The following is a 17,343-nucleotide window of genomic DNA, read 5'->3' as shown; positions in this document are numbered from 1 at the left end:
GCCTAGCAGATTTCATAATTATAGGAATCCAGCAGTTCTCATTGAATTTGCTGTAAAATGTGTTCAGTTGTTTTGCATTAAGGCATAAGGCTTTTGGGTTAGCAGTGTTTCCAATAACCTCCCTTTGTTTCTTCAGCTTCAGTCCAGCTGCCATGGCAAAGATCCATTTCACATAATAAAGTGCCCTATTACATCAAGTAAGTTGATTTTAATTCTCCTTTATGATACCAAGAAAATAAAGTTATGTTGATAACTTAAGAGGCTTTAAGTTATCAACCGTTGTTAAGTATCAAAGTTATGAATTAACTTTAAAAAACGGATTTCAGTCCTATTATATGAAGGAAATTATATATCTATGTTTATAAAGATATAAAGAATATATATTTAATATTTGAAAGAAACTAGTTTAAAACTCAAGAGTGATATTTGTAATTCATTAGATGAGGCTATAGGTATATTTAGCTGATATTTTTATAAAGCAGGTATTAAAATATTTGGGGAAAATGACAAAATTCCTAAATATTCTTGACATAATGCTGTTTCTCAAACTATTGATTCTAAGCCATTTTTATGTCTCCCAGAAAATGCATTTAAAAAGTATTTGTACTCTTCTCATTTTAATCCACCAAAAAGAAAGTATTTTATCATTAAAAAGTTCAATATTTTCAAATTCTTTTAGACTTATGGAAATTATCTACAACATTAGGTTTATTATCCAGCATTTTTGTTGTCAGCTTGACAGTTTCTCCTTTTTTACATAGTAAGTTTCTCCTTATTATGTAACATTTTATAAATTTTGTATAATTTACATAAGGTCTGCATAGCATTTGATCCTTGGCTTAGTCTGTGTGTTGTCATCGGACAGAATGATAAAATTAATCTTGTGAAATCCCTTGAGATGTAAATTATTGATTTACAATGTGATAAAGGTGATAAGAGTTGTAGTTGGATCTATTTAATGTATAAGTTGAACGGTGGCCTAGTTATGAGAAGAACGTTCCTGTTATCAGGAGTTTCAGATTAGTCCTGTGACCTCACACGGGTCAAGTGAAGATCTCTGGGCCAAGTGTCCTTTATATCCTTCCTAAAATGGCATGTGGTATCTCCAAAATCCATGCCAACACTAATAATCTGCTCTTCCAGTATCCCTCTTTGTGTGTGAAATCAAAATGTTTAGAAATAGTATTTTCCTATGAAGGTTTTATTGTGGTCTGAAATGTATCCTCAGATTAAAAAAAATAAATAATTTTGCCATAATACATAATAAATATAATAAGCAATATATGTTACATTGTCTTAAGAGAATTTAATACTTTTATCAGTGTATAATCTACCATGTACTGAGTTGTGATAAGTTTAGGTATAAGGTGGCAAAGCAGTTGATTAGTATCAAATTCGCGCAGGCATGAAGGGAAAGAAGTCAGAGGCTCGGCAAATTGACGTCTTTATTAAGAAAAGATGCGATCATCTGATCCAAATTTAAAACATTTTAATTTATATTCTACATAATAATAATAGTTATAGTATTAGAGAGTTTCAATTTGCTGGGTGAATATTGACTTGAATTGAATATTACAGGTTTTGGTATAAATCTGATGTGCTGCAATAGGCAGAATCTGGCCATACAAAGATGCCCACATCCTGACCCTTGGATGTGAATAGGTTAGGTTATATGAAGTTGCAGACGGGGGTATGAGCCAGGGAATGCAGGCAGCCTTTAGAAGCTGGAAAAGGCAAGGAAAAGGGATGTGCTCTTGGAACCTCCAGAAAGAAACACAGCCCTGCAAACCTTGTTTTTAGCTCAGGGAGACATTTATTTTGTGGTAATTTGTTACAGCAGCAATAGAAAACTAATACATGTATTATACAAAATCTAGAAGTCCATGCAAATTAATCAAATTAATTAATTTACTGAATTGACCTAGACTTCTGTATCATCTGATTTTTAAAAAATGTAAATTGGATCCAGGAGGCAAATTTTTGTTCTTACTAGGTAAAGAAAATACTAAATTCGGGAATTCCCTGGCTGTCCAGTACTTAAGACTCCTTGTCATCACTGTGGAGGGCGCGGGTTTGATCCCTGGTTGGGGAACTAAAATCCCACAAGCTGTGTAGTATGGCCAAAAAAAAAGAAAAACAAATTTTAAATCTGTTGCTTGATTATGTTTATGCAATGGTTATCTATTTGATTTGGCACTTTTAAAAATCCATCTGTCATTTCAGCATTACTATTAAAAGGAATTTCTATATGTCCAGGTCGGTTATACGTGACTGAGAATTACATTGTCTAAGTTAGAATTTCACTAATTCAGTGTTTTTATAATTTTGAGAGGATCTAGCAGAATTGTATCCTTGCTCAGTCTACAAAGTTCTTATGGGGCAGACAGGTAGAGTGAAAGCTGGTTTATCTGGCATCTTATTGGCTAGAGCACTATAATCAGCATTTCAAAATATATATAATACATTGATGACCAATATTTTTAATGTGACCTATAGGATTGTAGCATCCTGAAATATTTTCAACGTCATTAGTGAAAGATTGGATTTTCTTAAATATTTTAAAATTTTTGTGTTAAATGCCGTAGGATTGTCAAATATTTAGAAATCTGCCCATGTATATAGAGTGAATTCTCGTATTTTCAGAAAACTTGTTTATCCAGATTCTTTCATTATTTGCTTTGTTGTGTAACCTAACAGTTTATTTCCTCATAAAGAAGGAACATCAGTCACTAGAGATAAGATTATACAGGCCAGTATTTCCAGATGAAAAATCATTATGAAAACAAAATTTAATTCCCAAATAAATTAATAAGCAAGTAAATGATGAATGAAAAGGCTTTTAATATACACTTCCCTTTGCATGGCTGCACAAGTAAGTAGAAGAAAAATGTTAGAAACAAATTTCGCCTGATTGTCATGCGACTAGAGTTTCCTGGAGCATATTAGGATGTATTAATATGGCCAACAAAAAAATAATCTTCAGGTAGAAATATTAGATATTTTCAATATTTAAGTATATAGTTTTATATACTCTAATGCCAGAATATAGCAAGAAAGATGGCAGAGAATGGGAAGGACAAATTGTTTTTATTTTGTATTTTAATTTTATAGGATAGTTAAAACATACCTGGATGGCTCTCCAATGTATTTCTTTCTCTCTAGGTAATTCATTATTAATATTTTGAGGTGTACTGCCATGGCTCCATGACTCATTTGTTTCTAGAAAATGATATAATATAGATCTGAACCGTAAGAGTCTATGTAGTGTAAATCCCTCTATGTTAATATCTTAAGTTGAAACTCATATCTTTAAATGATATTTGCTGCGTCTAAGGTAGACTTTCCAAAGCTGATGTAATTATTTTTCTTTTCTAGTATAGTCCAATGACAGCTCATTGTTCCATCAATTTAAGAAAATTTGAAATGGCTCTTGCTGCCTTCACAATGTACAAAAATCTACCGTGAAAGCACAATCTCTTTCTCTGTAATTTTTGGTCATGTGTTGTGCTTTCTACAGGTTGTTCGTTTCCTCAACTAAAACTTAACATCCAGGGAGTTTCAGGTGTAAAGGAAATGATGAATAAAAGCCTGGGGTTGAATTTTCTCTTTTTTTTTTTTCAATTTCATTTATTTTTTGGCTGTGTGGGTCTTTATTGCTGCGCGCGGGCTTTCTCTAGTTGCGGAGAGCGGGGGCTACTCTTTGTTGCGGTGCGTGGGTTTCTCATTGCGGTGGCTTCTCTTGTTGCGGAGCACGGGCTCTAGGCGCTCGGGCTTCAATAGTTGTGGCACACGGGCTCTAGAGCGCAGGCTCAGTAGTTGTGGCGCGCGGGCTCTAGAGCGCAGGCTCAGTAGTTGTGGTGCACGGGCTTAGTTGCTCCGCGGCATGTGGGATCTTCCCGGACCAGGGCTCGAACCCGTGTCCCCTGCATTGGCAGGCGGATTCTTAACCACTGTGCCACCAGGGAAGTCGGGTTGAATTTTCTTAATATGTCATATTAGTCATATAAAACTCATTGCTTCTCTTTTTGATCCAGAAATAATAATAATAATAATAATAATAAATAGTCATAGTGGGTGATAATAATGGTCATTGGAATAAATTATATGTTTTGAATATTCATTTGCCAGCCACTGTGCTAATCCTGTGCAGGGGTTATCTCTTTTAATTCTCACAGTAGCCCAGTGAAGTATAGGTAGTATCATTACCCGCATTTATAGGCAAGGCTTAGGTAATAAGAGCACACACAGCTTGCTTGAGATCACACAGCCAGGAAATCTAAGAGCTGGCATTCAAACCCAGGGACTGACTCCAGTGCCTGAACCCTTGACCACTATGCACCTACTGCCTCCTGTTCTCTGTGTTAGAGGAGGTAGAGGACAGAAATTTTTAGTCCCATGGAAAATTTGGGTAGGATAAAGGATTATATTTAGGAAAGTGCAGTCAGGTGGAGAAAGTATGAGCAGACGTCCTTTCTTTCATACTATAGACTGGTTACCATTTACTGTGCACCTGCTATGTGCCAACACTTAAGTGCAGAGCTGTCTAAGAGCAAGACCATGCTTTCTCCAGCGCTGCACACTGCCTTTTCTGTAGGGTTCACGATAAGCTAATTCCTGTAGGCCAAATGTGTGATTAAGGAAGGTTCACACTGTGGTCTGATAATGGGCAAAGGTGCTTTTCTATCGATAGCAAATGTCATTCTCCACAGTCCTGCCAGTGGGATCACGACAGGAGTTCTGAGGTGGTGGAGCAAACTGTCTGGTCCTCCTCTACCTTTGCTCATTCACAAGGTCTGGAGTTTTCTGGCACTGGGGAGATTTCCATCTGAGAGGAGCCTGGCCAACAAAGCTGGCTTATAGGTCCCCTTATAGGGGCTTTTAGCATAGGTGACGCTCTACTTATTCAGCCTGTTAGTAAGCCATCCTGCTTCATAGAATTTAGTAAAGGATAATTAGGAAATATGGTTTTCCTCTCTCCCTCTACAGTGTCTTCTCTAAACCCCAAGTGCGTGACTTTGTGTTGGTACAAATGACGATTCTACTCACGCTCACAGCTCACCAGTTCTATAGCTTTGTTTTTCCCACTAGAATCTGAAGTACAAAGCATAATTCTTTATAATGCAGTCACACACACCCAGCTTTAACATGAACACTTTAGTCAGCTCTGATTATATAGATAATACCTATCACATTCTCTACAACTGACATTCCTCAATATTACAATGTATTAACCAGAATAAACTAATCTGTATCTACAAATACCGCTACCTTGCAGTCTCTACCTTGTTCTAACTCCCCCTTATGAATAGGTCTAAATCAAGATTTTCCTCAATTCATTACATCTCTTTTATATTTCCTTTTCTGTCCTTGTGTTCAATATGGGTAATCCTGCAGTACTGTTTTAGACCCCTGTCTTGCCTTCCAAGGGTACCCTCTATTGCCCTAATCCATCAATTGCTAGAGAAAAAAAAAATGAAGTTTATAGTTATAAATGAAATCTTGGAGAGCAAGTAGTTGTTCTTTATAGCAGTCATGCAATTTATTTGCATAAACTGCATATACTTGTCTCATGTATGTACAGTCTAAAGGAGAGAATTAATGCTTTTTTCTTTAGAGGAATTATGAACCCTGCTTAAATGATGTAGGTGAAATATTTCTTCCCTAAGTAAGAGCAGAGAGGAGTGGCAGCAATGGGAAATTCAAATATCCAGCCTCACTGGAAAATCAAAGCTAACAAATGTATAGGTATAACAACACCAAAAGAGAAATTAACATAAAGCATTTTATCTTTAAATGTTAAGGAAACTCATCCCAAAACAAAATAAATCCATAGCAAAGATATTTCTAATAATGGAAGATAGTTCTCTCTGAAAGGCTTCCTATAGCAGCCTTCATCACTCTCCTCTTCCTTAATCAAGATGGGAGAGGGCATCTTTTCGGTTCCAGAATTTTAAGTGGAGAAGTCTTGGGACACACTTTGAGTCTCTTTCCAGAAATGGGGCTTGTGTTTTTGGTTTTAATGATAAATAAATAAATGAAATAGAAATATAAGAGAATGTACTGGAGAGTCTGTTTTTCCAAGAAATGGTCTGTGACTTTATTTTTATTGAAAATAAATGTTTAAAACTCACTGGGCCAACTCTGCTGATGAGAAGGTAAGAATGAAATTGCTTTATGAAAGAATGTAAGCACCTTGGGATCACTCAACCTTCTGGAGCTGGAGGCAGCTTCAGACAAACGAGGAGCATACCTTGGCTAACTAGAAAACTAAGCAGGAGACCGCCTGCTGCGCAGCAGCCCCAAATGGGCAACTACTAGAGTATTTACCAGCGTCCTAGTTTGTTGAGATAATTTAGGTGGAGTTGACACTGTCTTAGAAATACATTGACTAGTTCAGGACTTAAGAAGATACCATCTTTCCTGCCATTCATCCATACGTTGCTGGTGCCAGAGTTATTATAACTATGAAGTGGAATTTTGACTTGGAATCTTCTAGATTACTCAGTTACATTGAATTATAACAGCACCATCAGCCTTACTACACAGTGTGATTTTTAGAGTCAGGGATGCAATTAATAAAGGTCTACCATACAGTGCAGGAAAGATCACTGAAGGGTCATTAAGGGAAGGAAAAATAAAAGATATCTGTACTTGAATTTGTACTGATTAAATTTTTAAATAGTCATTACAATTAGCAACAGTACAGAAGTAATAATGTGAAAATTGTGAAATAAATAGAATATCTTTCTCTGTACTGATTATTAGCTGAAATGATACAGTAGAAGATTCAATACAACTCTATAGAAAAAATTAGAATTAATTTCTCATTTAAAAATATATGTGAAAGAGATAAAGTAGTTAAATTTAAAAAAAAAAACTAAATGATATAAATTCAGCTTTGAAAAACAAACTTTAAGGATACAATGATAAACTGAACTCGGGTGGGAACATAATCCCGGGGTTAACACCCCCAGGCAGGAGTGTACAGGGCTCCCCAGTGCAACAACAGACGACCTGCAGGAGTGTTGGTTGATGGTCTGATTCTCCCTAGTATGAGGGTTTAAAGAGACAGGAGGGTAGAGTTGGGTGGGATTGGGACTCCCTCTGAGTTCTGGGTCCAAGTAGAGATATTACCAGAGGAGAGGCTCCCCAGCATTTATTAAGTGTTTATTCCTCCAGTCTTCCAGTGCCTTCAAAACAAGTGTCACCTGAATCTCCTCTCACACCCAGGCATATCCGTTTTGGTCGTTAATCCTACTACTTTACTTAAAAACAAACTCAAACAAACCTTGTCTTATTGTTCTATCATTCATGCTTGGGGTATTGACACTTGTATTTTGGGGTGTGCTGTAGCCTGTGTTTCTTTATAGCCCTTTACATGATTGTATCTTTGAAATAGATACAATTTCTATTTTGTATCCTACATGTGAAATAATTTTAAGTACATTGTTAAAAAGCAAAATTCAGCTGAGTAAATTTAAAGATCTCATTGGCTTTATTCAACGATCTATGAATTGGACAGAAGCCCATCTAGTAAAGAGAAAGGAGCTTCAAGGAATTGTACAAAATGGAATGCTTTTGTAGAAACTGTGGGGCTGAGGCTGATAACAAGAAGGTTATTAGCAAAATAAAAGAAAGGACTGGTTCAGGCCAGGTCATCTTCTTTTGTGGGAAAGGGAATGCAAGAGTCTTCTTATATAGATTCCCTCACTAGTGCTGACCAGGACATTCCTGGCTGATTGGTTTATTCCACTCCTGGGAGAGGCTGAAACTGCAGTGAGGTTAGGTATTAAGTCTTGGTGGGATGTAGCACAAGTGACTCCATTTTGGGCTTATTGTTTCTTTTTAACAGCAATTTTATAATTGAATCCAACAGATTTGGAATTATCCATTGTTTACAATTTAGTCTTCCTGATCTGTGTCTTCATTATGATGACAAACTAATGGCATTTTCTTAAGGGAGATGTTGTGCTTTTATGATATCCATTGTCAAGTGGGATCATCTATCTTATTTGGATCTTGAACAGAAGGGTTTTTTTTTTTTTCCTGAAATGTTGACATTCAAACTTTAAGTTTTCCCTTAGATTTATTCTTATGTTTCCAAAAGTATAACCTTGGATTTTCTGCCTTTAAAAGACTAGAGAATGGTAGAAAGTGTTTGTGAGGGTTCAAGAAGTTACATATAACCTGAGGGACATATACGTTTACCCTCACACAGCATCCTCATGTGCTGCCCCTGCCCCCTCCCCAGAGGCCCCTCAACCCTAGTCACACACACAAGCACACACAAACACACAAGCACACACACAGAGAAAGAATCAATATTACTGATAGGAGTATTCCATATTCTTCATATGTTCATGCATGTTGAAACCAAGATTGAGGGGATTAAAAATTCCAAAATGTTACCTCTTAGGTCTTTAAAAAGATATTACTCAGATAAATGACATCACATCAGGTTGCCAGAATGTGTTTTCAGTCTTTATGCTTTAGTCACCTGAATGCAAATTTGATTACTTGGGAGCCCTGCTTGATTCCTATATATAACTTGTATAAGTATATGTAAAGAGGGTGTTTGAAGAGCCTACATTTCGCCTGTGTCAACTTCATTCTGGAGATTCTATTTTTTACACAGCACCTCTCAGCTTCTACTATACTGTGTAACTTACTTGTGAAGTTTATTGTCTCTTCCTTATTTCCCCCCACTTGTGAGGAGAGGTCTAGCGAGCTGAAGACAGAAAAGCAGGCATTCCACTTGACAACATGGAGTTTACTGATAATTTTGACAGGACCAGTTTGGGTGGAGGAGTGAGGTTAGAAATCAAATAGAAGTGGGTTGAGTCCTGAATGGGACATGAGGATGTGGACTGTTCATTTGAGAATTTTGTCTGTAAAGAAGAGAAAAGGGGTACTAGCTAGCAGGAAATATAGATGCAAGATAGGGGGTGTGTTGTTGTCGGGGGGTGGGGAGAGAGAGAGAGATATTAAGGATGGCAGACCCTTCAACATTTACATTCTGAGACTAGTCTTATTGAGAGGGGTGGATTAACTACACAAGAGTTGTTTAGAAATCTTTGGGAAGAACCTTTGATAGGAGAGGGGATCACTCCTCATTTTAAAAAGGGGGAAAAAGGCAATCTGGCAGATGGAGGGAAGTTTATTGATTCAGTGGTGGGAAGATGAAGGAATTCTAGTCTGATGGTTTTTAGTTTTTACAATGAAGTGTGAGATCCAGTTAAATGATACTTAGGCAGGCCGGGAAACGTACTTAGGTTTGGGGAAAGAAACGGCTGTAGTAAATTGTTGTTTTGGTCTCTGGAGGCACATTTATTAGGGAATGTAGTTCATTTGCCAGCACTTGGACATTTGAGGTTTGAAGTCAAATGCTTAAAGTAAAATCAGTCTGTCTGTTGAGTGATTTTCTCCAGCTGTATTCATGCACAGCTGCTCCCGTCCAGAGAAGGCAAGTAATTGAGCTGATCCATGCTTGGGTTTTGCCAGGAGTGAGAGAAGCAAGAGAGACGAGGTTGTTTGTAATGATTATAATGATGGACCTCAGACTCAAATTTAGACAGATTCATCAGAAATATTTTAAAACCCCAATCGTGCAAGTACACTTCCATATTAAGAACTCAGGCTTTAAATCAGACCATCTGTGTTCAAATTCCATTTCCACTCTTTACTAACTGTGACCTTGAGCAGGTTATCTAAGTTTGTCCTAGTTTCCTTCATTTGTAAAGTGGGGATAATATTGGCACCAAACTCAGAATTATTGTTTGGATTTGAGGTTACACATAGAAAGAGTTTAGAAGAGTACCTGGTACAAATTGAGCACTCAAATAATAGACTATTACTGTAATTAATATTATACATCCTCACCTAGTGTGTTCTCTTTCACTATGTACAGCAAAGAAGAAATATTTCTCTTTCTGTGATTGTCTTATCCAGAGCATTATACCTATTCTTTTTCTCGCACTTGTATTTTTAATTAACTCACATACAATTTTTTTCTCTTATATGCCTTTAAAATTGGAATGGAATGATAAATGGCAAAACCCACAAAATCCAGTTTCAAACATAAAATTGGATAGATAAGTAACAAGTAAGTGTGTTTGGCAGAGTGTCAGTTTTTGGATAACCAGGATCCCATCTCAACATCTTTTAATGGAAAAAATGAGACCACTCTAATGAGAACAAATACGTTTAAAAAGTACCTTCCCCAGAGCAGTCTTTGCCCAGACATTAGTATCTTATCAACGTTACATGTAAATTGCTGTTGGTTCATTGTCTTATATACTGGGCAGTGTTGTGACACAACATTCTTTGTGTTCTATTCATTGGTGTACAATCTTATTTGTGTTTAACTTTTTGTGGCTTGTGAGAATACATTATGAATAAGAATAGGTAGAAGCATATGCTACTTATTAACCTTACTGATTTAATATTTCCTCAAAGTCCATAAACTCTAGGGTCATGTGTTATCCCAACTGGAACACTTAAGAGTACGGGGGCACTTTAATAATTATATGTGACAGCAGGTATAAACCAGAACTGTTCCAGGTGTTGAAGGATAATTTTAAAAATTAGGTAATGGAGATCTAATGCACAGCACAGTGATTTATAGCCACCAGTGCTGTATGATAAACTTCAAAGTTGCTAAGAGACTAGACCTTAAATGTTCTTACCACAAAAAAGGAAATGATGATTATGTGATGTGATAGAGGTGTTAGCTAATGCTGCAGTGGTGATCGTATTGCAATATACAAATATATCAAACCAACATGTTGTACGCCTTAAACTTACACAATGTTATATGCCAATTGTATCTCAATTAAAAATAAAATTTTTTTTAATTTTAATAAAATTTAAACTAGGTAAAATCTTGACTTGTACAAATATAAAAAGAGCATGTGTCAAAGATTTCATTCAACTCACTAATTAATAAGGGAATGGGTAAGAAGTTATAACAGGTTCCAAGGAGAATACTAAGTACTAGTCTTCATAGTCAAGTTAGGGATGTTAAAATGAATTAACAATGGATGCAAAGCTGACAAATTGGTCAGTATCCATCAGAACAATAATCAACTGCATTTGAGTGGACACAATTTGCATTTCTGTGGACAAAATACCATTTGCATTACTATCAGTTTTCTTCATTTTGCAGAGTTTCAAATAGCCCAAAGATAAACTCAGCTACATAGGTGTATCACTCACTAATTTCTGGCCCACATCAAAAGCTTCACCATTTTTACCCATGCAAGCAAAACTGGTCTGGCTGGGCACCCTAGTTAGTTATATGTTACATATTCTCTCTGTTGTTTGCCTCATATGATTTGGACTTAACTCCTAATTGATGCTTGGTTAGATTTTTAATTTTTCGTTTTATTCTTGGACAGATTCCTGTGTCTGTTCCCTCTTACAAAGAGGATCTTTAGTAACAAAATTGCAACTTTATTTTATAGTTTATCAAGCTGTACAATGTTAAGTTCTACTCCTCTTTCATATTTGCGATTGGCCAGAACCTAAACTGTTGTTATTTTGGGGGGAAAATGCTTCTTTTATTCTGTTTTGGTTGCCTCCTCTGGGAGGGCTGGAAGCATTTTGGCAGGATGAGCTGACCAATCTGCAGCTGTTCAAATACTTGGAGCCTTTGGATTGAGTGTGGATTTTGCTTTAAAACCCTCCCCCAACTTAAAAAAAAGAAAGAATGAAAGAAAGAAAATCCAACAGCCAACTGCATCTACTACTTTTTTTTTTTAACTGCTGTTTGGTAAGCTGCAGTTGTACTTTTGTAAGAGAGGCTGTGTTTATTTTCAGCGTTGGCAGTTCTGCCTAATGAATCAACTGGTATTGAATTCACAAAGGGAGGTGCCGTTTCCCTCCTTCCATCTGTTTGCCAAATGTGTGTGTTCCCTCAGCTCCTAGTGGTGGTTTCACTAAAAAGAGCCATTAGCAAGCGGGTGTTCTCATGGAATTCTCAGTCCTCTGTCTGACTGCTTGGCGATGTTTGTCCCTTGTGGTACCATAGAGGTTGTTTGCCAAAGCACAACACTTGAGATTCTAGAGAAAGTGTACTTATATTTGTTGTTTCAGTATAAAGTTTGGCTCTGCATTACTCATAGTTTTAGTTTGGTTCTTGAGCCTTGGTTTGGTCCTTGAGCCTGGTTTGGTCCTTCACGATGGGATGCCTATCTCTGAGCAACAGTGTTTCCATGGGGATTGAAATTACTCCAGAGAAGAGACAAGAGATCAAGTGAATACTGGTAGGCTCTCTTAAAACTGGGAGCCTGTGATGAATTTCTTTCGATTATACTGTATTTTCAGCAAATCCTTCTTTAATTCTTTTTTTTCTTCTTTAATTCTTATTAATAGTAGGGAGGAGGTTGTTTTATTAGCAAAATTTGGAGATGTCTTTTCTGTTTTTATTTTGTACTTTCATTCATGTATTAGGAGCCTTTTAGGTCAGTACTTCTCAAACTTGAATGTGCATATGAATCACTTGAGGTTTTGATGAGATGAAGATTCTGGTTCAGTACAATTAGGGGTCTGAGATTCTGCATTTCTGTCAAGCTTTGGGCCACACTATGAACAGTAAAAATATCAGGGCACACATGGTCTTTCTCTGTGGTCTTTGGAGCAATTTAGATAGTCAAAGGGTAGAATGATGATTTGGTTGGTGTTCGGTAGCAAAATATTTGGAAATATTTGCCTTCGCATTGGTGTCAGGAACCCGGTAGAGGAGTCAGACAACTTTCCAACTCTTCCAGAGACAGACCTTCACATTGAACATATGTTATTTTGTTTGAGATTTTGGAATTTCCAGGACATTTTACATACCTAATTTCAAATCTAAACTTGAAGTATTTTTCAAAGCAAATTATCAGTTGTTTGGGGGTTCTGTTACCTGTGTACAATAACATCGATTATGTTCTTTTCTGAGTTACATGCCCCACTTCTTGATATATTACATAGGTTTTAAACAATAATTTCCCTGAAATTTGATTGTATGAATATTTTAATATCACTGTCTCTTGTGTACTGTGCAATTTCACTTAGCTTACTAAACAGTTTTATAAAAACTGAGTGTCATCCAAGAAGTCTTTGGAGTACTATTAAATGTTATTACTCTATTCTGACCTAGATAATGGACAGTAAACTATTTTTAAAAAAGGCCACTGACCCACTGAAGAGGTGTTCACACACACACACACACACACACACACACACACATATGAAGAAGGAACCTAATGTAAGCACTACATTGGTCTGTATTATTACCCTTACCTTATTCCCCAAAACTTCTAATTAGTTTTGGAATTTAAAGAAAAAGAGAAAGTATAAAAACTTGCTTCTAAAGTGAAGAATAAGTATCATGAGGAAAACTGTTCCAATACCTATAAAAAATACTGGTTAACCAGGGGAGTCTGAGAGCTGAGAGAGGAGTGTGAAGTTAAAATGACAAAAGAGAAACAAATATGTAAGGGGAGTGGAGAATCCAGATACTCATGAAGAGCATATCAGGGAGGAGAAACCATTTTTTTCCTCTACCCTCTTAGGTTCAATTTCTGGTGGCCTCTGAATTAAATGGACAAAAGACAAATTAGCAAGAGAAAAGAGTTTATTTATGGATGCAATCTGCATACAGTGATGCGTAACTGAAAAAGGAGGTTGGAATTTGGGGCTTATATATTCAATTTAGTAGGGGAAAGGAATTGGGGAGAAAAGGCTCCTATGAGAAGAACCAGTAGGTTTCTTTAGGAAAGATATGTGTTTCTTTAGGAGAACAAACATGAGATAAGAAAGTTTGTGATAATGTTTGTTTGTGCAGGTGCTAGTGGTTTTTCTGTCTTCTTCATAGCCCTGAAACTCTCCTGAGAGGATTTATGGTAGCCTCATTTCCAAGAAGATGCTACTTTTAAGTCAGATAAAGGAAACTCTGACAAGGCTTCTTTCTGCATTTGTTGACTCTCAGATGTCTTCAGCTTAAGATAAGCTTTGTACCAACTCTAGGTTTCTGAGTGAGTCCCCACAGGGAAAAAGGGCAAATTTACACTGAAGAAAGAAAGACTCAAGGTTAAAGAGGGGGAAGACTCCGTAGATTGTGAGGTGGAGATGTTATTCACAGTTAAACTATTTCTCTGTTCTTTGGAAATCAGATTAGGACTTCTAAAGTTTAGCACCTCTTCAGACCACTTCTGCTCTCAGAGGATTTATTCTGAATGAGAATCTATATCTACCGAACATTAGTAGAATTATTCTGGAGCCTACACTGATCTGGCTACATCAAGGCTGAGGCTCCAGGGTCCATGACAGTCACATTTTATATCTAGGTTTTAATCTTTAGTTGTAATGCTTTTTGAAATAGATAAAGCAAATTATTTCATCTATAGTTTCATGATATAATTGCTCAAATAAAAATCTATTGTTTCAAATATTAAGTAATAACTGGGCAGCAGGTTTCTGAGTGATCCATCGGGGGATAATTTTGCATGTATCTTAAAAATTTGAATAAAAATCCTATTTACATATTTTCTGTGTGACAGTTATTATTTTATACATTCCTTTATTTAAATATATTACTATTTTTTTCCAGTCATCAAACACAGACAACCTGTTGGGATCATCCTAAAATGACTGAACTCTTTCAATCTCTTGGTGAGTGTTATTTTAGTTAATAGTAATGAATTAACCTAAACAACTGAGAGTTGTATATTCTTAAATGGACACTAGTCACCATCTTTCCTTACATGGCATGTTATGTTTAAAGGATCATGTCATGGGCATGTGAAAGCAGTTGAATTTCTAAGGTCAATGCAATAAACAGATTTTACCTTTCTTCTTAAGAGAATGCAGGGTTTGAAATGGTGTGAGCCAAAGAAGGTTGATATTAAAAGTAGTGTAATTTGTTTTACCTCTCTCATATTGAGTTGTCTTAAACTTCAGCTTTGAGTGAAAACAAAAACAATTAGAGTACAGCAGCCTCTAATCCACTGCTTTAAATGTGCTTTTCACTCACTTTATATTTAGTAAATATTATTAAATTAGCTTGCCTAGTTTCATTTTGTCTAAGTTGTCATTAAAAGCTAAATTCATTTTAATACAAAAATGCATGAAAACACGTGAGATGAGAATTAGGACCTTGTAGATTTCTAGTAGAATGTGACTTTGAACTGATTATTTAGCTGCTTCCCTTAGGTCATTCCAGTGGCTTTGAAAGAGTTTTCTTTTGGGGGGGCTAAGTTGCTGCTGGAGAGGGAGAGTGGCACCCCAAAGCTCTCATGCCCACTCCCATTTCAGCAAGGAGGGGGCACTCCTTTTCATCTCTTTAAATATCAGGCTTCTGTGTGAGCTTCTGTTTGGGTAGGTGAGGACAGCTGCAAAGTTTATCAAGCAAGAGAAAAGCCACTGGATTGTTTAGTTGGTAAAACGAAGGGGCCAATGTTGATGATTTCTGAGTTTTCTTCTAACTCTTCTAGTCTCTCATACGGATACTCTGTCTTTAAGGAGACAGAGAAAGAAATTCCAGTGTCTTTTCTTTCTCAACTTGATGCTAAATCTTTAAGATTTTTTAAAAATTAGGATAAAATTGACATATGACATTATATTAGTTTCCGGTGTACAACGTAATTGTTTGATATTTGTATATATGTGAAATGATCACCACAGTTAAGTCTAATTAACATCCATCATCAAACATAGTTACATATTTTTTTTTCTTGTGATGAGAACTTTTAAGATCTACTCTTTTAGCAACTTTTAAATATACAATACAGTATTATTAACTGGAGTTAATCTATTGTTTCTAAAGATTTGAGTATTGATTATAGTATAATTTTAACCAGATTGATAAAAGGGCAGAAGAAGCAAATAGATCAGGACAGAAGGAGCATAGAAATAAGACTAGCTTTGTGAGTAGTGAGATGGACAGCCTAGTTGACAGAAAACTGATTGTCCTTGGGGAAAATGCCCTGGAGGAGGATCCCTCTTAGCAGTAGAAAAGGCAGGGCCCTCAGCCTACAGTGGGATGTATTTATTAGGCCATGGAAAGTCAACAGGCTGTGTTTCCTTTTCCTCATTTCCCTCCGTTTCCTATTTGAAAATGCTTTCTTGAAATCTGTGTAGCACTGCTTTGGAAAGTATCTCACCATGGTGCTAATGAACATTTAATTATTTTCTTAAATGTTGTAGATTTTAGGAATAGACCTTTTCATGTGAACAGACATAATACTTTTCCATCACTGAAGTAAACAAATATATTCTTGCCATTCAATGTAAGTTAAATCATAAGCATGCTTTTGAATGTGTTCCATTTTCCATTTCAGCTGACCTGAATAATGTACGTTTCTCTGCCTACCGTACAGCCATCAAAATCCGAAGACTACAAAAAGCACTATGTTGTGAGTTTATTCTGCCAAAGTTAATCAGTCTGTTATTTGGATTGCCTTTCTTGTTTTTTTTTTTTTTAAGACAAAGATAAATGAAGAGGGTGATGTGTTTGTGGAGTTAATCTGATTTTCAGTGTACTTCACTCAAGGAGTTGGCTGTGTTTCTGTGAATGCTTTATTATTTGCCCCATCAGCATGCGTGCAGTAGTAAAATCAATGAACATATGCCATTCTCAGTTGGAGAACGAAATTAACCAAAATACAGGAGTCACATTAAAAGCTTTTTCAAAAATTATGCTGCCACCCAATTTAAAAGGATTAAATCAAGGAATCAAAGTAGTAGATCATTGCCTTTTTAGTACTTTGGATTCATTTGGAAGTGTAGGATTCCAAACAGTTTGAATCAATGCAATCATATGATAAAGAAACACTGAAAAATGGCATTCCTGATCCAAATTTGAACTGGTACCTAGAATATTAGATAAAGGGCTCTGTGTTCATTTAAACATGTCTTGAGACATTTAATGTTATCAACATGAACTTTAACCTGTAGAGAGTATGTTCAGAGTGATAGTCTGTGATAGTTTTACTAACGGATTATGCCTTTCCCCATAACCTAAATTTAAGTATATATATGAATGCTTGTAATAGAGTATAGATTTAAGCTGTCTGCATACTATTTGTGGTTGCAGTTTTAATGATTGAGTCTATTCAAAGAACATTTAGGCTTTGTCAGGTAGTTAATATGGAAAGTAACATTTGCCTATACGTTTACAACAGCATAATTTGAATAATTCCAAATAGTCTTGTTTGCTGCCTTTTGTTAACAGTTGTTGTACGTCTAGGCTGTTCAGTGAAGCTTTGCAGAATACCCTTAGAAAAATGATATATTAAGGTTAAAAACCTGCTCTGTAAGTCAGTAGAAATTAGAAATACATTTTAAACTGGTTACATGAGG

General features: G+C 36.1%; 1 protein-coding gene across 8 annotated transcripts in view; it reads left to right on the top strand.

Annotated features, from left to right (window-relative positions):
- Positions 1-17,343, top strand: part of UTRN (utrophin) — a 519,047-nt gene that overhangs the window by 419,220 nt on the left and 82,484 nt on the right. For all 8 annotated transcript variants that reach the window (XM_061207128.1, XM_061207126.1, XM_061207127.1 and 5 more), the window contains 3 exons: positions 137-197; positions 14,594-14,655; positions 16,323-16,397. In XM_061207128.1, the coding sequence (XP_061063111.1) occupies positions 137-197; positions 14,594-14,655; positions 16,323-16,397 (198 nt within the window). The remainder of the gene's footprint in view (positions 1-136; positions 198-14,593; positions 14,656-16,322; positions 16,398-17,343) is intronic.

Source organism: Eubalaena glacialis, chromosome 12 (assembly GCF_028564815.1).
Source record: "Eubalaena glacialis isolate mEubGla1 chromosome 12, mEubGla1.1.hap2.+ XY, whole genome shotgun sequence".
Classification (NCBI taxonomy): Eukaryota; Metazoa; Chordata; class Mammalia; order Artiodactyla; family Balaenidae; genus Eubalaena; species Eubalaena glacialis.
This window is presented reverse-complemented; position numbering and strand designations above follow the sequence as displayed.